This window comes from Micropterus salmoides, unplaced genomic scaffold (assembly GCF_014851395.1).
Source record: "Micropterus salmoides isolate LMB-PRFRI ecotype aquatic unplaced genomic scaffold, ASM1485139v1 Ms_hic_scaffold_4, whole genome shotgun sequence".
Classification (NCBI taxonomy): domain Eukaryota; kingdom Metazoa; phylum Chordata; class Actinopteri; order Centrarchiformes; family Centrarchidae; genus Micropterus; species Micropterus salmoides.
In genome coordinates this window covers 18,956,977-18,978,651 of record NW_024043372.1, presented here as the reverse complement: position 1 = coordinate 18,978,651, position 21,675 = coordinate 18,956,977, and the positions used below count along the sequence as shown (strand labels likewise).

The 21,675-nt window shown below is 41.8% G+C and overlaps 3 protein-coding genes across 3 annotated transcripts in view; 1 reads left to right on the top strand and 2 right to left on the bottom strand.

The window, feature by feature from the left end:
* Positions 1-336: 336 nt before the first annotated feature.
* On the bottom strand, positions 337-10,555 carry brpf3a (bromodomain and PHD finger containing, 3a). Its single transcript, XM_038696658.1, is given in 14 exon segments — positions 337-2,088; positions 2,184-2,338; positions 2,482-2,579; positions 2,784-2,872; positions 3,596-3,653; positions 3,738-3,821; positions 3,824-4,288; positions 4,714-5,046; positions 5,148-5,460; positions 5,575-5,703; positions 5,880-6,011; positions 6,939-7,095; positions 7,361-8,887; positions 10,228-10,555. Coding segments are annotated over 13 exon segments (3,705 nt in total). The 5' UTR covers positions 8,869-8,887; positions 10,228-10,555; the 3' UTR covers positions 337-1,904.
* Positions 10,556-12,651: 2,096 nt separating this feature from the next.
* si:dkey-183j2.10 (glutamate receptor U1) lies at positions 12,652-17,494 on the top strand. The gene is made up of 10 exons (XM_038697773.1): positions 12,652-12,771; positions 12,949-13,034; positions 14,462-14,493; positions 14,591-14,770; positions 14,969-15,192; positions 15,377-15,474; positions 15,639-15,856; positions 15,929-16,148; positions 16,224-16,468; positions 16,820-17,494. The coding sequence occupies exons 2-10, from the start codon at positions 12,950-12,952 to the stop codon at positions 16,916-16,918; spliced, it is 1,401 nt and encodes a 466-aa protein (XP_038553701.1). The 5' UTR covers positions 12,652-12,771; position 12,949; the 3' UTR covers positions 16,919-17,494.
* A 35-nt stretch (positions 17,495-17,529) lies between these two features.
* Positions 17,530-21,675, bottom strand: part of plch2b (phospholipase C, eta 2b) — a 15,421-nt gene continuing 11,275 nt past the window's right edge. Inside the window, 4 exon segments of the mRNA XM_038697775.1 lie at positions 17,530-17,665; positions 17,782-18,877; positions 18,977-19,056; positions 21,506-21,652. Of these exon segments, the coding sequence (XP_038553703.1) occupies positions 17,661-17,665; positions 17,782-18,877; positions 18,977-19,056; positions 21,506-21,652 (1,328 nt within the window). The 3' untranslated portion in view covers positions 17,530-17,660.

The following is a 21,675-nucleotide window of genomic DNA, read 5'->3' as shown; positions in this document are numbered from 1 at the left end:
AGTCCTATGATGGTGGTTCACTTCTTTCTGGGATACATTGCCCTGATGTATACTGTCTAGGAGTGCGGATGAAGCAAAGTGTGCACAGCCAACCAGCAGTTTGGTGCAGGACAAAAGCAGTATACAAAAACGTCACCACAGTCTTTATCAGGTAAAGACATTGCACAAGATGTTGCATGCCAAGATCTTTTGGAGCTTTAACCACTGCTTTAACTTCAAACCATGTTATCTTCTTTTCTTGTACTTGGCTTGTGTCTTGAAATGATACCTAGACCTAAAGGAGGAGAACTTAAGCTGAGCAGGTGAAAGTGGTTAACAGATGACGTACACAAGCAGTTGTTTCAAACAGCATTTATTCTTGTGTGAGAAAATATCGTCTCAGGCAGATTATAGATCTTGCAGTACAATTCAAATGACAAGATCAAAAACCTCCCGTGCCACCCAAGAAAAACAAACAAACAAACAAAAAAAACTCGTAGACTAGTGCGCTCACTGCTGCCTACAGAGTTCAGGTCTTGTGCCACCTCACTTCTACAGAATATGTTCTGACATGTTGGTGAATACCATCACTATTACAAAGAGCTACTTAGCATCATACATAAATCTTTTCAATATTATACTTTTTAAATAACACTCTCAACTGCCACATTATAAATTAAAATCTAAATTTGATTTTTGCATTCCTTAAATTACTTCATGTAAGCCAATATAAACATACATTTACATATTTACAAAACTATACACATGCACCTTTACTACACCGAGGTTGTATTCATATATGTATATACTGTACACACACGCGCACACACACGTTTTTGCCATTTATATGGCTCCAGGAGTCACCAATCCTACACATTTGTTGTTTTTTTTTGTTTTTTTTAAACAGACCATTTGTGCTTTTCAAGTCATTTCAGACAGATTTGCTAACGATTGCAAGTTCTGTGAGTGATCGCAGTAGACTCTGTCATGACCACAAAACAATCAGCTTCACCTCTATAGTGGCTTCACATCTTACTAACCAAGTAGCTGCACTGGGTACTCAGACATTCTAGTATAATAATACAGTTTCACAATATGGAAAAATAAGTAAAAGACCTTTAAAGTCCCACATACAACACATCATAGCTGGACTAACAGTTCAAGAATGTTTGCATTGGCAGCCCCTCAATACTTCTATTGATTCCCATCTTGTTATATCAACTGAGCAATTCCCAGAATTGTTGACATAAAATGTGCGCTTCCCTAAAACATATCCTGCAGGTTTGATGCATTTCCTTTTGAATAATGCTGTTTATTATCAGTAGTAACTCAAAGGCTGGATCCTACTCAGTGGTAGGTAGGATCTGAAGAAAAGGTTGGGTTTTTTTTAAGCTTGGTGCCTTTTACATTTATTTTGGGAATCAAATGTTTATGTAATATTACTGACATTGCTTAGAATTAGAAAATTATTTTCTGACGGCAAAAATTATAATTTTCCTCCACAGCTGTCACAGCCAAACTTCCCTAGAGTCCAGATGTGACGTGAACATTAAGTGGGACTTTCACACTTCAAACACAGTGACATTTCAATGGCAAATACAATCTAAATATGTTTTGAATCAAGACAATCCCTTTGACAATTAAAAATTTACACTTTTCTCACGCAAGTCTTGACTCACTTTGGCCTAAAATAAAAACTTTATATTAACACGATCCCAACAGTGGTTGTGTAATTTTTAAAAATTACATGAATAAATGAACAAATTCATCTAGGAAGATGTTTTCCAGCATGATTTCTCTCCATTTTAAAATAACAGTTTTATGCAGAAAACCTTCAAATACCAACAACTGTGGCTAGCATTGATTAAGCTTCTAGACACATAAGCAGGCGACCTGTTTAAAAGTGATTAAATCTTGAAACTACTTTATATAAAATTGGAGGGAGTGAAGTTTAGATTTCCTCTCACGTGGTTTAAATGTACCATGGCCCGGTCGTATGCAGTGTGTACAGACTTGCGAACACTGGGTTTCTTGCCTTCCATTAAGCGCAGTTTGTCCACAGTGTCATCCATCCCCAGCGGCAGTAGTTTGTTCCGAGGGAGCCATTGCCTTAAAACCAAGAGGGACAATTTTCAAAGTAACCAAGACTACTCCAGATTGTTTTAAATTCAGCATGACGATCAGCCTGCCTGTCTGAATCTTACCAAGTTCTTTTGGTGTCAAAGAAAAGCACTAAGAAGAGCTTTTCGCCTTCTTCTGTTTCCCTCCATTCGCCTAGTTTGAGCACCTCCACAGGAGGCACTGGAATGGGAATGCCGTTGTGAAGAAGCCCTTCCTGGGGCATGTCTGGGTCAACAATCTGTAAAAATAAGTTATGTCAGTTAAAGTTGACTGCATTATTATATTCTTCATGGGATGCAATGAGGCGCTTTCTTTGCACTACGAGCCAAAGACATGCTACAGTATGTACACCATCAACTGAAACATCAAATACATCCTCACCATTGCCGGGTATGATGGATATCCTCTGCATTTGGCCCAAACTAGGTCCAGGGGTGAAAGCTCAGTCTCACTATCTAAAGACAGAAGTGTAGACTTTCCTGTGAACAGGATATTCCAATATATCCGATTAATTCGTGTTCATGACAGCTCCTGAGCCCAAGAGAATTTCATGGAATTGTAATGTTCATGAAAATTGTAAACTTTAGGTTTTTGTGTGCAGAATCGTACATTTCGCATCCAATAAAAACACACAAAAACGGAGGCATTTCACTGTATTTTGACTGCCTTCTCATCATACACACCAGACCCAGTGATGTCTCCGTTCTCACTGCTGGGAACTTTAGCAAGTGCAGGTTTACCACGACTTCGTTTGGGTGGGGGGACACTACAGCTGTAAACAAGAGGAGAGAGAGAAACAAGAGGTGTGGGTGAGATTTATGTGAAGAGTACAATTTATGGTGAGACTGTAGCCACAATTCAATTCCTGAGAATATCAAAGACAAGAAAAGGTTTGCTAAATTCAGAAATGCAGATTTAGAAAATATTAATAGTACAGCTTCTAATGACATCCGAGCAGCTGAGCGATACTGAGACGGATGTAAAGAGGGAATAGTTTGGGCTACCTGAAGTGAGATGCTAAAAAAAACGGTCTTTCTAAAGCTGAGTGTTTCACGACTAATATGAGAGGCGAGGGGACGTGACACTCAGAGATATCAGACGAGAGAATATTATTGCCTACAGCAGGTGATGTTACACTGTCAGTTGCAACAAAGGATGATACTGTACAGTGACCGCAAGGCAGCTGTCAACTACTGAAATATAGAAGTTGCTATACCAAAATAATCATTAAATCTAAAAATAACTCAGTAAATTGGTAATATATAACCAATTTTCTGGAAGGCAACATTTGCATTAAGTTTGTTAATTTGTACAGATATTTTTTTATTTAATTACTTTCTGCTTCATATTTAAACTCCAAATTCATTCAGATAAAGCCACTAATTCTTTAGTCACTAGTGTATTTTGGCAGCCCCATTAAGACAGACCATCTGTACGTGACTCATATGACAGGTCGGCACCACTTGTGAATTTGCATGTGTGACTGTGTGCTCACTTTAGTTTTTGGTCGTCATCATCATGGTCTGCAGAGGTGAGTTTTCCATTTGTCAGGCCTAGCAAAAACACAAATGAAATGGTGGTAAATACAGGCTTTCAAGAATCTCTCGCTGTGGTATAGTGATCTATTTTGTCCTCACCTCTGTCTCTGGGTGGTGGAGGAAGTTTGTCTGCTTCACTCTCTGAGCTGTGGCCTCTGGACCTCAGGTGGTGTGAGGAAGGAGAGGGGGTGTAGGAGAAGCGTTTGGAGTGGGAGGTAAGGTGGTGATGTTGGTCACACTGGGTGATTTGGGGCTGGCGGGGGTGCTATCCAACCCGTTTGTTTTATCCTCAGATGTTTTCCCATTTTGCTGTGGGGGGGACTTGTTCTTTGCCATTCGTGCCCCATTTTTAGCTTTCTTAAACAGAACTGATGTGCGGCGACCAACTCCAACCAAAGGCAGAGTCGGGGTCCCCAGCGGAGTGACCTCGTGAACAGCCTCTGGTTGTGAAGATGGCGTTTCACCGACTTCAGCCTCGTCTTCACCTTGGCTTTTGCTTCCACTGCGGGATGACCTCTGACGCTTGTAGGAGCGTCCGGGTGACCTTCGCCCTCCAGTTACGATGCCCAGGACAGGGGGTTCCAGGGGAGCATCTCCTGGCAGCGGCGATGATACTGGGCAGGTAAGTTCTAGCACGGGAGGAGAGTCATCTGGATCAAAGAGAAACTTGTGTCAGGATCAAAAATGCGGCTGAAATGATTAGTTGATTTATCTTAAAAGTCTATTTATGAATTAAAATCCCCAACCATTCACTGGTTGCAGCTTTGTTTATGTGATGATTTACTGCTCTTCCGTTTTATATCATTGTAAATTGAATACCTTAGGGTTTTGAAGTGTTGATCAGACAAAACAAGACATTTGAAGACATCACACTGGACTGTTGAAAATTGTAATGTCCTTTTTTCCACAATTAATTAATTGATTAATTGTGTATAATAAAAAAATGCACATTAATTGCAGCTCTAATTATGAATAATGTATTAACAGTGTCATTACTGACTAAATTATATTCGTAATGGCCAAATGACGTTCAAGAAAGGTAATTAAATAATACAGAGTAAAAAAAAAACTTTACCTGTCCCAGAGTTGGACACCGCTGACAGATGTCCATTATCAACAACTTTTGTCTTCTCTTTTTTCTTCTCCTCCTCCTCTTCTTCCTCTTCTTCCTCCTCCTCCTCCTCTCCTTCATCCTCCTTGTCATTGCCGTTCACAGACTGAGAGTTTTGCTGCTGCTGGTTCATCTTCTGTCTGAGATTGTTGATCTCTCGGCGCAGCAGCCTAATGCGTTTGGTTCGACCGCCACTGGTACGCATGGATGTAACCATGTCCAGTTTGTCCAGTAAGGCCTTCAGCTGTTCGTCTGTGGTTAAGTGCAGTCTGTTCTCTGGGTCCAAGAGAGAGTCCACTGTAGAGAGTATAAGAAGAGAAATAAAAAGGGTGGATTTACAGATGAGGCATGAGAGTTATGCTCAAGACATAAACTGACAGTTCCCACACTGTACTCACCGTCGTCCCACGTACAGTGGTAAAAGCCATGTTTGTTCAGAGTCTCTGGGAGGTGCATCCCAGTGGTGGGGTCCAGGCCGATGCTCTGAGACTGCCTGTGGGCGTGACGGAGAACGGCTCCACCCACCTCCCGCAGTTGTAAGGCTGCCTTGTGAAACATTGTGTCCTTGGAGTTGTACTTCAGACAGTTGGAGATCACAAGTTCAAAATCCTTCTCTAGGTCCGCGATGGAGCAGTAGGCATGTCCCTCCAGTTTGGTACGCATGGTGGAGAAGTCCATGGGTTGGGAAATAAACTCCAGGTAATCTGGGACCTCCATGGATCATGAAAATAAGACTGTTAGCCGAGCCAGAGTAAAGCCAAAAGCAAATATGCTGCTGGAATGAAAAGTGTGTATCTAAGCAGAGTGTTTTCTAACCACACCAACCTCTGATAGATTGACCGGCTGAGAGAAGATTTTTGCAGTGTCCTTCTCTTGCAGTTGGTCCAAGGTGGATCGCAGGAGCACCAACGCAGGGGTCAACTTCAATTCAAGAGCAGCCTGCTGAATTTTCATCTGAGGAGTGATGATGTAAACACACAGGGGAGAGAAAAGGAAGCGCAAGGTCACACTTAAACGTTCAAATGAATAACATATGGTGAAAAGATGAAAGGCAAAGTTAACCAGAGTCTATTATAGTACACTAAATAATTATAGCTTGCCTTGTGTCTCACACTTCCTCTGTAACGCACCTGTTCTCTCTTTAGCCTCTCTCTCTTGCGGATGAGCTCCACCAAAAGCCGCGCCCTTTCCAGGTCTTGCCTCAACTTTTGCCAGTACCGTAACTCCTCTCTCGCAGCACACAGCTTCTCATCAGGCTCCTTCTGAACACAAAGGAAAAAGCACAAAGAGATCAGACTTCTGACTCAGCTTTTAAAATCCATCAGTCTTTTCTGTAGCTTTTTTTCTTTTTAATGATTAGGTCACAAAAATCCAAAACCATAATGGATCAGTATTTTCAATTCAATCAGCCTGCAATAAACATTTTTATTACAGTAAACTATTTTTTTTATGACACCAAATTCAAAGCCACAACAGCGACATTACTGTTAAAATGTCTACTGTCATTTGTATGTAAATCACTGAACCTTTATTTTATAGTTTAGCTTAAGGCGTCCCCTGCCATTATAAATGACATGGCAATAAATTAAAAACAATATCCATAACTTTTTCACGCACTGTCGCCCTCTGCAGTTGTGAGAGGTCTACAGCAAAGATAGTAGAGCTGCGAAGGGTTGTGTGGAAGCCGGCCATCTATCTGAATCAGCCTTTGCAAAGTGTTATGTCTGGACTTATGTTTTGATTTCAGCGTGTGACAATACAAACATGGTGTGAAGTGGTTTGATTCCAGTAACTTGGCTGGCTAAGTTCTAAACAGACCTTATTGGTTCGGTGACTGCCTGATGCTCTAAAGACTGTAGATGTAAATGTGCTGGTTTAATCATTTATGACGCTTCACCACACGGATGTATTAACTACATCAATGTGGATAACAGTTTTAAAACAGGTCTAAAATATGAGCATAGCCACAAATGCACAAAGGATGGTAAAACCACATGTGCTTAGCTTGCAGTCACATGTTTAAATGCAACAAATACATTTTCAGTAATTCAGAACACTTCTCTGTGAAACATCCCAGGGTCACAAAAGAATGATAATGAAAATAACAATACACTGACTACTGTGCTGCATTTGTCTTATTCTCAAATTTTCATTTTAATACACGCACTGTCCATCATCTCTCTCCTCACCTGCTCTGCAGTCCTGTGGGTCTGTAGATGGGAATGAAGTCGGCGTATTAAAGGCATCCCATTTCGTGACTGTCGTTTCAGTAACCAGTAGTTATGAAGCCTCTGCATGAACTGATTTTTCCTCTGGACTTCAACACCTGTGCAGATCCTGTTCAGCCTGTGGAGATGTTATACAGTTACACATACATTACATTCATTAAAACCTGCATGATCGCATATAGCACCACACACATATGACCTCATGGTCATTTAAAGTATAGATACATATATTGGATCAAAACCTAATTAGATTAGAGAAGGTAAAACAGTTTCCTTTAGATCCCTGTAAGAATATTAATAATGTACTGTAAGGCAAAAGACACTACAGTAAATTAATAAGGTACGCTGCGTATGTAAATTCTGACAGTATGCAAATGTCCCACCTGTGAGAAGGGATCTGAGGCACGAGCAGCACAGGCACAGTTGAGCGGCGTGTCGACCCACCAAACCCTTTTGTATTCTTCTTCTTCTGGCCCTTGGTAGCCTTCTTACTTGGTGGTGAGGGGGGGCTTTGAGTGTAGGACCTTTGACCCCGGTTACCCCTGCCTCCCACCAGTCTCCCTTCAACCGACTCGTCTCCAGAGCCGTCCCGCCGAGACCCCACTGGAGAATGATGCTCACAGAAGGCAGTCTTCTTCACAGAGAAGGTGGTACCGTTGACACCCGTCTCCCGGACTGGGTCTATCTTCATAAACAGGCCGGCCTTCTGGGCGCAGGTGACATGAAATGCCCTGTAACAGTTAGCTTTGTGGCACTGAATGGATGCCCCCCTGCCTTTCTGCTTACACAGGTAGCAGGTGAGCTTCCAGCGAGCAGGAGGGATGTTCTTGACCCCCTCAACAGGCTCCAAAAACACAGTGTTGGCAAAGCACACCTCCGGGATCCATATGGCACAGACAACGTGGGCCCAACGTCCATCACTTGTCTGTTTGAAGGCACCTCCTCGGTTGGGACAGAGCACACAGTCTACAGGACGGGAAGGGGACTGCAGGCAGCAGCGGCACAGCCACTGACCCTCCGGTACGTAGGGCACACCGTAACACTCCTGGTGGACGGCCAGGTTGCAGATGTCACAGAAGAGGATGACATTACTGTTCAGACATTCGTCATCCAAGCAGACGCAGCAGAAAGCATCCTCGTCAACGGCACTCTGGGACAGCGCCTGGTTGCGGGACTCCAGGATGGATTCCCTCTCCAGGCGGTCAATCAGCAGTTCAAATGTGTCTGGAGGTACAGAGGCATGGCCGTCAGTCACCCTCTTTTGGTTAACCATCTCCAGCCAGGCCAGGTCCTCCTCGTCCATGTCGTACTCAGCCACACTGTCCTGTTCCTCTAGTGACTTTTCTATGTAACGATAATAGGCTGCTGGGAGAGGAGGCGCCTCAGAGGGGCAAACTGAACTCAGCACACGAAAGGTGGGCTCAGGCAGAGGGCTTTGTTGGGACGGGTGCTGGAAGGAATTAGCAGGTCCTGTGTGCTGCTGTGAGCCAGACCGTTGGTTCTGGTGAGACGTATTTTTCCCACTCTTCCTGCTTTTACTGTTTGAGGGTTTCCTCCACGATCTAGTTTTACTCTGTGTTTGTTCACTGTTCTCCTTGTTGCTGTTGCACTCAGCAATATCCTGGGCCATCATCTCGTCCTCCGTAATAACCGGCAGAGGATCTGTGATGTTAATCCGGTGGAGCCTTCCCTCTAGGTCCACTTCCACTATTTTCTGTGCCTGAGCGTACGTCAAAGTTTCCCTGGATGGAGAGAGCTGCAGTCTGTAGGGCGAGGGGGACCGCAACTGGCCAGATGACCCCCTGCCCCTCCCTCTCCCTCTGCCTCGACCCCTACCCATGTTGAGTCCGCTAACAACTGTGTCACATTCCCACCTCCTCACCTTCCGCATGGGAGTTTACACCAGCTCCCTAACAGACACAAAGAAAGAACAAATATTGAACGCAGTGAGTCAGGTTTCTGTGTAAACACTTTCTACTTTTGTGCAATTGTCTATTAATATTCACAGTAGCTGTTGTTTTTGTCATTATGGCATGTTTTCGTACCATGTGACCACTGTCTCAATCTGAATCTGATTTTACTGCAGAATGACTACTTCGTTTATTATTAAGTGTCAGTGTTGGTAGTATTATTGTGCTATTTTAATTGAAAACCTATGTCATGCCATGAAAATATTATTATTATTCACTGACCGGTGAATACATAATTTGTTCAGATATCCAGCTGTCCCAGATTACCACACACATTGGGAGCCACTGATAGACTGTGTGTTTGTATGTGTTCCTGTGCACAAGTTAATTTTTAATCACACCAAGGATGTTCATTATTTTAATTTTACCTCCTTCCAATACAAAGTATATTTTCTTGAGATAAAAAATGCTATGTTGTAAGAGAAAGAAGCCAAAACCTGTGGTTGAAATGTTATAAACAATTCCTTGTAAAATGTTGCCATTGTAACTAATACATTAGTATTAGTAAAAATCTGTTATACAAATTGTTTTATATTCTATCAGTGTGCCTGCAACAAATGCCGTTTTACCCTGATTAATTATATTCCTTTACTGCTGCCAATGTAAGGAGTGCCATCTTATTTTGCCGTTTTGTTAAGATCTGTTAATTGTTTTGTTTTTGTAATCCTGGAGCCAACGGTTACTATGGAAAAGGGGTCAACTCTCCTGCTTTAAAAACACAACATGTTACAAGTACTCTTGCTGCACAAACACAACCACAGTAAGTTGAACTGCTTGCATGCGTGCAGCTCAGCTGTCTCTCCATTGGTCCAATCGGGAGTCTGTAACATTGCAACATCTCCCTTCACCCAATCAAATGCCAGCATTCTCTATTTTTTTCCTTGTTGCTGTGCGTAGTTAGGTTGAAGAGCGCTAAATACCAACCCGAGTATCTAACATCTGTCAGCCATTTTAAGCGCACAACAGCACAGACAACATTTGGACTGCAAGTTGATTAGCAGCCCAATTATACATGCCAACAACAACCAGAAAGCTGACGCACTATATGCACTGTGCCTGAATGCATAAATTAATTGCATGTATACATTAGATCACGGCACTGCAAACGTGTAACGTTTCAGGTATCGCTTTGTACTCCAGACCCCTGCAAAAAGATTGTCTCTCGCTGATGTGATAACGTTAACGTTACTCGGTCGGACAGGACACACAGAAGTCGTGTAACAAAACGGCAGATTTCCTAAGCAGCCCTGAAACATGCTGAACATATCAGATTGGTTTACCTTGTGAAATCGTCCTCTGCAGTGCGAGTGTCAAATCAGAATAACTGCACCCTAGCTAAATGTCAGCTAGTGACAGACTACAGCCAAGGCGGACATGCTAGCCGTTAGCTTAGCTAGCCGGTAATTTCAGGAGCGATAGCGTCATCTTCACCGCTTCACTTCTCCGCTGTGACTTCGGCCAAACACACAAACTCGACCCGGTTCCATAGTTATGGTTTAAACCTTTCAAACGATGCGGGTTCACAACTTAAGGGCAGCAAAATCCCGAAGATATCAAATTAATGTTCCTTGGATGAGGCTAAATATTCAGTCAAGATGGCTTGAAAAATACGCCCCTTTGGAAAAAAAACACCTCAGCCAATTGCAGGTCGCCGCTTCACCGCGAACGCAACGCGCACCAATTTGTGATTGGTCAAAGCCATAAACCGAATTCATCGAACTCACTCTGGAGCTCATAACAGAAAGAAGCGATGATAAAAACAACGACACATATATTGCGCGCCTTACGGCCTCGTCTTCATTTCCCATAGAGCCCATATTTAACCTGTTGTACACCTGCTATTTCTGAAGCTTGTAATTTAAACAATCCAATATCAAAATGTAATAACCACACTGTAAAAAAAAAGAAAATATGTCCTGCTGATACATTAGCATAATAATATATAATTATTTTCCTTGGAATTAGTAGTATAACAGAACCATCCAAATTAGTTTTCAGACGGCTTTTAACTGTATCACAGTCTTCAGCAGCAGATGGAGTTTGCTCAGATGTCATGGAGGTGGATATGTTGACATGCAAACTCAGTCGCTGTTATGGTTTCATCCACAGCACTTAAAGACATTTCATCCATGTTGGTTTAAAGGTTAGATATGAAAGTTTGTAATTTCATTGAAACCTTCCCCCAAAAAGCTTGCAAGTGTACCTTGAGCTTGGTCTGTTTTATCAAACATTTAGATTTCAAAGCCTCATTCAGAATACCAGTAATACATTTCTGTATGTCATGACCTCAGAATGTTGTGCTTTCAATAATATTGAAACGGACCTGACTCAGTATTGTACAGCTGAGCTGACAAAAAACACTTCATACTGTTATGGGTTTAAAGTCTGTCAAAGCGATCATTTCTGCTAAATTAAGTTCCTCCACTGGCAGGAGTCGATGCACTTACTTCAAGTCACAGGATGATCACGTGCCAGTGCTGAGATACTGGCATGTCCACCATGCTGGCAGGCTTTTGTTGAATTTATTCACATTATGACTCAATTTATAATCTGCACGATGTAGCTCAACTGCGAAACATAGACTTCCATTACAACTTGAATCATCTCTAACGGAATAATTTGTTAAATATTAAATGTTATATATTATACTGTTATGCATTAGTTGCATAACTTGCTCTAAAATTATAGCTGTCAGTGTTTTTAACCTGCAGCCATTTATATGAAGTATAGCCTATTGGTTCGGGTGTTTGGACTGAGCAAGCTTGGTATGCCTGCCTGTATACTTGCTATTTCCTCCTCCCTGTAGCTTTAAACAGATTGGTAGATTTTATCTGTTCCCAATGCCATAATAAAAGATTCTTACTTATTCAACATTTTACTTCTTTTACTTAGCCTCCAACATCTTTCCAAGGTCATCACACTTCTACACACTCACAAAGATAACATGTTTGGTTAGGTCTGCATGAATATGTTCTCTCAATATGTTTTTTCTCTCTCTGCGTTATGATTATTCCTCAGGGCCTTTTTGTGGTGTGATTTTATTTGTCCTGAGTGCTGTAATGCTGCAAAAGCTGATGTCACCACTTGCTATCCGTCTTATACTGAGCACAAACATCTCCAAATTAATCTAATACACATGTAACATTCATACAGGAGTCACCTATCAGGCCAGCATGATCAGATCACAGTCCGATGTTATCAAATTTTTACCTTTTTATGTTCATATATAGGTGATGTGCTGAAAATAAAGATGCCAAACATTGGCAAGGTAAACATGTTTTAATGTGGTATATAAAGGCAAAATTAAAAGTATAAAAAAATGACCGAAGGGTTAATCTATATATGCTTTATGTATGTAATTCATTGTCCTAAAATGGCTTCAACACTTCTACTTACATAATGACTTTTTAAAAATAAACTTTAGATTTCTGTAAGTAAGATATACAGTGTGCGACATCTATTCACCTTTAGGCACGGCTAATATATATATACAGTATATATATAAAAACAAACCTGTGATGCTGTTCTATGACAAGATGATTTAACTGATGTTTATTTATTCATTTATATTATTAAGATATTCTTCAGTGATTTTTAGTATAAATTTAATTGTGTTCCACAGTGGAAGTTTTATGTTCGAACCTCATACTACTTCTCTCCACCCCTTCAAATCTTTCCCACTTTCTCCACCCACAAAAACTTTGTTGGCTGTCTTAGCACATTTGAATCTGAAAAACTTCAGATCACACTGCATCACCGTCGAGCTCACTGGGGTCTGAAATCTGATGCGCTAATCCAGCTCTCCCATCTTGGACTCTTGTCAGGTAAGGACAGCTATCATATGTACTCTCCTAAATGACTGTCAGTGACTAATTAATGTGTTGATTTGATTCACATGTTTGAATTTGTTTAAAAAATGTCTTGATACACATTTATTACATTTATCCATGTGATTCATCTGATGCACAGCCAACCACTAAGTGTCATTTTATAACTTGTAGGATGCAAATCAGGAAAATCAGGATGCTGTTTGTCTTCTTTGTCTTGTGTGCTGGGTTTTTCCTGGATACGGGAGTGTGCACTGCAGGTGAGGAACAATTTTTTATCACAGGTTTTTACTTATGCAGAAATAATTTTAACACACCCAGTCAGTATAAGAGATTAAACCAAGCTTGTTAGCTAACACTGACCAATTTACAACCTCAAACCATGTTGAAAGTGACTGAATGTGCATTGATGTAAAAGTTGGTCTGATTGACAACATTCGAAAGTGCTGTTTTGTTTGTAATTCAAAGTTTGACCCGGTCACTGCATTTGTAATTCTGTGTGATGGCAACTTGCTTTTTTCTGTGCCAAATTCTTCATGTTTTCACAGCTGGATTTGGTCGAAATTTCTGAGACTTGACGAGACATAAATACATAAGCAGTAAGCTCGGATTAGTATCAAAGTGTAGCGGCACATCCTGTCCAACTCTTGTAGAAAAACAGAAAAGGAAGCAAGCCAGTTGACACTCTCACAAAAAACAGTAATAAATCAACTGTATGGAGCAAACAAAGGCCCTGTGTTTCAGACTGGCCAAAAAGTGACAGCGGCTTGAAGAGCTTGTATACGTGTCATCTTTTGAAAAGGAGGATCTGATGGTTGTCAGGATCACCCTGTGGTGATGGATCCCCAAGGCCTTGGCCGAAATCAAGGCTTTTGATACTCTTTGACTGCCCTCCCATCTCACAGTGCCATGGCATTCAGAGTCTTTGAATTAAAACACTGCTCTAAATAGACTGTGGTGTGCAAATCGTTTTCAAGTAGGCGAGTAGAGTGGCCAGATCTCTAGGATACCGGAAACCAGTTGTGACCAGAAGGTCAATACATGCACCCCGAAATTCACCTCAGACATCTGCATGTCAGAGCAAAGTGATGGCCTATACAGAAAGGAATCTTTGCTTTTTTAGGGTGGACATCAGCTATGAAAAGCCTTTTTCAGTCAAAATACAACAATGCTGAGTTGCTATCTTAGCGTAATGTAATTCCATTACTTGCTGCTCCCTTATACCTTTCTAACTTTTCAGTTTACATAGTCTAGGGAAATGGTGCTTGTCTATCTATCTATCTATATATATATATATATATATATATATATATATATATATATATATATCTCAAAAGAGAAGAACTAGGAAATACAAATCGAAATTATATAAACAATAATAGAGTCTACTTCTTTGTGATACCGTACTAAGGCACAGCAGTGGTTTGAGCTAAATTCTCGCATCAGAAAAGTCAAAGGATAATCAAAATTGTCATGATTCATCCTCTGGAGACTGTGAATGTCTGCAAAACATTTTATGCCAATCCATTTAGTGGATGTTGGGATATTTCCTTGGATAAGTGAAATCTAAGACCACTGATTTATTTCCCGTCATATCTTCTTTCCAGTTTTTATAGACACAATAAACGGTGCTTGTATCTAAATGATATCATTCTAATGTGTTTCTTACTTGTCCCCTCAACATCAGTGCAACCAGAGCTGAGAATCACAACAATAAAGGTAGTTAAGTTAATTTGTTTCTTTTGAGCATGGTAAAGGTTAATACACAAATTAAGATAAAAAACATTTCACTGACTTTTTACATATTTTCTTTTAGCAAGAGCCATATGCAATGCCCAAAGGCACACAATTGGAGGGGTTTTGCATGGACCTGCTGTCTGAAGTAGCCAAGAAAGTGGGCTTCAAGTACAAAGTGCAGCTGGTGAAAGATGGTTCATACGGCAGACAGGATGAGAACGGGAACTGGAATGGGATGATTGGAGAGGTGGTGAGAGGCGTGAGTACATGCAAACTGACATTTGGATGGGTCAAAGGGAAGCAAATCACCATGCAAAAGCTTGAATTACTCAGCTGGCATCTGTGACTCACAAGTGACACATTCAAAATGAAGTGAATATGTGGTGTGAACAATATCACCAGGGTTGTTGTTGCAAAATAAAATCTCTTAAAGAAGCTATTTATGCATTACCTACAGGAGGCAGACCTTGCGATTGCTCCGTTGACTCTCACAGCAGCTCGCGAGAAAGCGGTGGGGATGACCAAACCGTTCATGCAGACAGGAATCAGCATCCTGCTGAGAAAGGACATCTCAGAGGGAACAAGATTCTTTGATTTCCTGACCCCCTTTACAGCTGAGACTTGGGTCGGTATACTCATTGCCTACCTGGGGACCGCTGTTTGCATCTTCATAGTTACCAGGTTGGTGATGTTTCATTCATTTAAAAAGGTGATCATGATGATTTATGTATTGCTATTTATTGGTGTGAAGAGGATTTAAATATGAATTATACTTATTGTCTATGGATATTTTCACATTACTGCTGGCAGTGGAATCCTCTTGAGTCCACTCACATTAATATGTAATATTTTTATGCAAATGCAGACTCAGCCCATATGAGTGGAGTCAGCCTCAGAGTGAGCAGAACAGATTCAGCCTTGTCCACAGCCTGTGGTACACAGCTGGAGCTCTGACTCTACAAGGTAAACACTAACAGCAAAGCCAGACACTTTGTATGCCACCAAAGAGAAAGCAGAATCTCTAGGCTTAATGGATTTGATTGTTTATTTGTTTCTTTTCTGCAAAATTCTCTCTTTCTTGGCTTTGTGACATTTTCATTTTTACTGTCTTCTTTTTGTGTGGTCAGGTGCTGGTCCTCACCCCAAAGCTCTTTCAGGACGCGTCATCTGCTGCAGCTGGTGGTTATTTACTGTCGTCCTCCTGGCTTGTTATTTCTCCAACCTCAGCTCCTCTAAGACCGCTGAGTCCACTCACCTGTCCGTGAAAGGGTTTGACGACTTGGCCAATCAGGACATGATTGAGTACGGCTGTATGGCTGGATCTTCCACCCTTGCCTTCTTCAAGGTACAGACATCAGATCACGTATGGATCCCCATCTTACTGCTGTTTCTCTAATTCTGTTTTTCCTTCATTCAGAATTCAAACAATCCAGTGTACCGCAGAATCTATGAACACATGGAGAGAACTAAGAGTTTTGTGTCATCTATGGACGAAGGGGTCCAGCGTGCAAAAGAGGGAAACTTTGCCTTTATTGGAGAGTCTGTTTCTTTGGACTTGGCAGTAGCACGCTATTGTGAACTGGTCAGAGCACATGAAGTCATCGGCATGAGGGGATACAGCATTGCTGCCAACCTAGGTTAGGCTACTCATTTCATTAAACAATGACAGTTAGAAACTACTTATTAACATTAAACTTTTTAATTTCCTCAAGGTTCACCCATCATAAAGAACCTCAGTGTGGCAATTCTACAACTGAGCGAGGCAGGGGAGCTGGCTTACCTGCGAAGCAAGTGGTGGGCCAGCAGCTGCATAGCAAACAAGGCCAAGTCTTCAGCTGTGCAGCCGCACAGCCTCAAGGGGATGTTTCTGGTTCTTTCCCTGGGCCTGGGGCTGGGAGCACTGCTGGCTGTCCTGGAGCTCACCTCCAAGAGCCGCAGAAGTGCAGCTGAGCAGAGGGTGTGTGAGAGTGCATTAACAAATCACATCACTTCTGTCAGGCGAATAAAACATCCATCTCCAAGGTGTTAACTTTTCCGACTCTTAATCAAACAGCCTTGTTTTTTGGTCCACACTGTGTATTTGTGTTTATTCAGTAGGAACTGTTTCGTAAGCTTGAAGGCTGTAAAGTTTGCTCAACCATTTAAAGATAATATAATCTGTTTAAAGCAACTGTCATTTACCAAATTGTTTTCACATCTGCTGTAGGAAACCAAAATGCAGATGACAGCCAGACTCAGACAGTTATGCTGCATCCACATAATGATTTGATTTGTTTCACTACAGTTTATACTTATGTCCATCCCACAGAAATCCTGCTGCACTGTGATGACTGAAGAACTGAGTTTGCGCTTGAGGACCAGCAAAGCAAACAGACCCCAGGAAAATGTTGACAAAGAAAAAGCATAGAAACATTCTGGAAACATGTTGTTTTAACAAACTGAAAACTTGACTCATTTTTTTTAACTTTTAGTTCTAGAATTTGTTCTAATGTTTGACAGAAACATTAACTTAATTGTAACTTTTAAATGTTCTAACCTGTAAAGATATATCAGATAAAAAAGAAACTAAAATTACATTTTAAAGTAAAAAAAACTCACATTTTAATCAAAATAATCAATTTATTGTTTTTCAATTATGAACGCTACAATTTCAATGAAAAAGCAAACCGTATACTTTAAATATTATAAAAAATAATTATTAAAATGATCATTGATTATACTTAAAAACTGAAAAGGTGACTAACAAATAGTGCTCATGGACTTGTTATTTTTTTTAAGTTACTTAGGCTACTTTTTTATGACTGCATCATGCTGTTTTGTACAGTTGGCAATGGCATCACATAATTTCAACAATTTCTTTTAAAACATTGTTACATACATGAAAACTGTGTTGATTGTAAACATTCCAGCATCATGCATACAACAGTGTGGATTGTAAACATTACAGCAGGCCTAAATTAATAAAAACGGTCTAATTGTGTAATTCTGCGTGGTGTCTTCCCATTTATCTAGAAAGAAAATCAGAACTGCTTTGTGACTGCATCCCCCTCACCGTCCTCCCACACCTCCTTTTTGTTTTTGTGGTTTCTCTCTTTCTTCTTCTTCTGAAGGACGTTGTTGTCTTTGGAGTCACAAATCTAAACTGTGAACTAATCTAAAATAAAAATAAAAACTGTGAAAACAAATGCCATGATTTAACACAGACACTTTTGTATCCGCAATTCTTATTTTACTTCTGCAAATGTGAATCACACATCATCTATGACTCACCATTTAGAAAAAGTGGCGATTTACAGCGGATCTCTCTCATTCTTTGGTCAAAAAGGGCCTTCATCTCCCTCTGCAGGGTGCCCTCACGTTGCTCTGCCCCAGCTGGCACACAGGAGGGCACAAACTCCAGGCTGTCAGTGCTGCCGCCACTGTTGGATGTGCTGTCAGACAGGCAAAGGCCGTTGGGAATGGGCCTTACCTGGCTGCTGTAGCTGCTACAGTTGTGTGCTTGCTGTGTCTGCCAGTTGAAAGCAGGCTTGCGGTTCACCATTGGCGTCTGATGAGAGGTGTTCTGTTTTCGGGGGCAACTACGTGAGCGGGCCTTTGTTCGTATTGGTGTGGATGGTCGGGGGGTGGCTGGAGCCTCTAAGGTCCGTCTCACCCTGGCAGGGGACGATGGAGGGATAAGTGGATAGGATTTGGCTTCAGGCTGGAGCAGAGGCTGTGGCACGGGCTGAGGCTGAGGGAGTGAATCTGTCTGACTCTGAGTTTCTGGTGGTTGCTCAGGGTCAATGGCAATGTCCTTATCCGGCTCTGGTTCTGTTGGTAATTCCTCAGATTGTTCAGGCCGCTCAGGTTCAAAAGTCTGAACTGTCTCCTGCTCAGCACAGCTTGACTCTAGTGATTCTTCAGGTTCAGTCTCTAACTCTTCTTGAATTGGATTTTGGCTTTCCACAGCAGGATCATCAGGACAAGGAGCCTGGGAAGAGGTGTCAAGGTCAAAGCTATCAGCTTTCACACAGGGAGCAGCCCCCATGTGGTGGGAGTCAGTGGAGGCCATCCGGCTGAAGATCCCTCTCCTTGTCTCTGGTGGTTCATGAATTTTAACTCTGTGAGCTCGCCTCACTGGCTCACTCATGGCCCCTTTGTGGATGGCAGCCTTGGCTGCTGGCCCTTGTGCCAGAGGAGACATTTCCCCATTCCTGCTGTCCTGAGAGATGGTGTCCAGATCCCTGCGGAAGTACAGACCACGTCCATCTTCTGAGGACAGGACAGAAAAGTCTAGAGAAGGCTGCTTTTGATGACCCTTTATATGCCTCTGGGCTGCTTTTTGGATGTGCTTTCTGGCCGCTTGCACCGCATTTGTGGGTTTGCTCTGTTTCACAAAGGACACCAAACGTTTTAAGAGAAGAGCTGATAGATGAAGCTTGACAACAAGAAAATTATATTTGTGAGTTTATTTAGAGTAGCTTACTTTTCCTGTTATGTCATTGATGGAGACATGAACAAAGATGGACGACTCCGCCATACCTTCCAGGTACACATGTCGATAACCTACAAAATTTGCATTAATTTGCATTTCCTGTTATAACCTAAATTTCATGCATGGGGATGACATTTTTGGAAATATGTTTATTTGCTTTCTTGCTGGGAGCTAATTAACATCTTATGACTTGTTTGTTCGATCACTACAAAATCTTAAGTCTACAAATGACAAGTTATCGTTTAACAAAGGTTTATGTGTTGAACTATTTCTTGGCCAATTGCAGCAACTTCCTGCAGTGTTGTCTTCATGTTAAGAATCCAGGAAGTTACTACAGGATACAACTTATTTAGTAGTAGAGTTTTTGCTGGTTCTTTTGGAAAGGGCTAACCTAATGGTGCTTTCAGACCAAAAGCAAAGCGAGTGTTCGGGGCGGTGAGTTTACATTCAGAGTCAATGCAAAGATGCGTAGAGCCGCGATTTCCTTTCGGGCGGCGCGAAGGGGGCGTGCCGGCGACGCAAAGACAATGCGAAGGAATTCGTGTGAGTTGAATATTTTCAACTCAAGTGAGAAATTCACATGAAGCTGAGTCGTGATAGCCTACAAACGTTGAGATTGTCCGTATGTCACGACAGCTTTAGAGCGTTGTGTGGAGAGGGTCAGGCAGAGCGGGCGAACTTGGGCTAGAGGAGCAGGGAGCAGCGCTCCAGCTTTTGGACAACTAAACACCAGTGGTCGGACTGGATTATGCTCTGACAACTACGCCGTTTGCTCGAGGGAGGAGCTCGGAGTAAACTCCTTTTATTAAATTAGCTTTTTACTTTAGTTTCTGGGATTACAATGTTGATTTATCTTCACTGGAGCTTCTCAGCAGCTAGATTCCATGCACATCCGGTTCCAGTGTTGTTGTCAGTGTCGTTTGGCACTACTTCATATTTATATAAAAACCAGACAAAACTGGACATTTCTGGGAGAAAAGAAAGCGAGGAGGTTGAACTACCTGGTGAGTTAAGAAAACATGTGTATGTAACTTTATTCCAGCTATCTGTCTATGAAGATTCTCAGTCATCCAGGTCATAGTTATCCAACGAAGGTTAAAGTCAAGGGCAACTGGACTTGGTTGAAGATACTGGAAGACGTTTCGTCCCTCATCCAAAGGACTTCTTCAGTTCTGACTGACTGGCAGGGAAACTCAGCTATTTAACCTCAGTGGGGTCGTTTGCCAGGATCGTCGATACTGCTGGTTTGTTAGTATTCCTGGTTGCTGTAACGACAGTCATTACAGTCATTAGGACTACCTGAGGCCAAGACTGAATGACCATCGTTGGTATCTTCACCTGAGGCCAATAGGTTACGTTTGTTGAGTTTCCTGGGAAGTGATGAAAGGACAGCATTGTAAGTGGGGGATAAGTGGTGGCGTAGACCCCCTCCTCTGTTCAATGACGGCTTCTCGACCCTGGTGTAGATGGCTTCCTTGACACCTGTTTCAAACCATCCATCTTCTCTGTCTAAAATGTGCACCTGGTGGTCCTCAAACGAGTGTCCTCTGTCCTTCAGATGTAAATAGACTGCAGAGTCTTGACCTGAGGAGTTGGCCCTTCTGTGTTGAGCCATGCGTTTATGTAGTGGTTGATTAGTCTTCCCAATATACAGGTCTGTGCATTCCTCACTGCATTGGACTGCATACACTAGATTGCTTTTCTTGTGTTTGGGTGTTCGGTCTTTGGGGTGTACCAGCATCTGTCTTAGTGTGTCCTGAGTTTCTCTGATACTCCAGACACGTATGGAATCACAATGTTGTTGCGTTTGACCTTCTTTTCCTCCTCCCCTGTAGTTTTGTTCTTCTTGGATCTTGTGGCTGTTTTCACAAAGGTCCATTTAGGGTATCCACAGGGTTTAAGTGCCCCCTTCAGGTGGTTCTGTTTATTCTAGCTATCGTTGTACTTTACTGTGACCAAGTTAGCATAGCATAGCCCTGATCGATCCAAACTCCATTCAGAAAACAAACATTTTAGAAGTTGTTGTCCTGCTGTCTTCATGACAGAGCTGACCACTGACACCTGACAAAGCATGAATTCATATGTTTAACAAATCTACATCATAAAGTAGTTATTTCGGCATCAGTTTGATCCGTTTATTGCTATTTAATCACAGCAAAATGTTTACTTTGGGTTCATACAGCTGTAACAATGGCAAGTTGTGTTTATTCGCGCTATCGCGTTGTTTGTGAACACTCCAGGGATGTCCAGCGATAAAACCCCCTGCGAGGAAAGCGTGGATTAAATTCGCGTTTGGTCTGAATGCACAGTAACTGTTTCTCCCTGTTTCCAGTTTCTATGCTAAGCTAAGCTAACTGACTTTGCTGTAGCCTCATTGATCTGACACACATGAGAGTAGTATCAGCCTTCTCATCTAACTCTCTGAAAGAGAGATTAGAGAAGATACTTTGAAAAAAAAACTTGCACACATAGACTTTGCATTTTTGTGTGTATGAAAAGATATCGTATTATGTAATTTACCTGGCATCATACTGCGGAAAGCAACAGTCCTCTGTCCAATGAAATCTCGTCCAATAGGATCATGATCCCACACTTCGAAACGCACCAGGGCGATCTGCGGCATTTGAATGTTGAAGACGAGGGTCTCCTCCCACATTGGGTTGAAACCTGAGTGACAGTAGAAGGGAAGG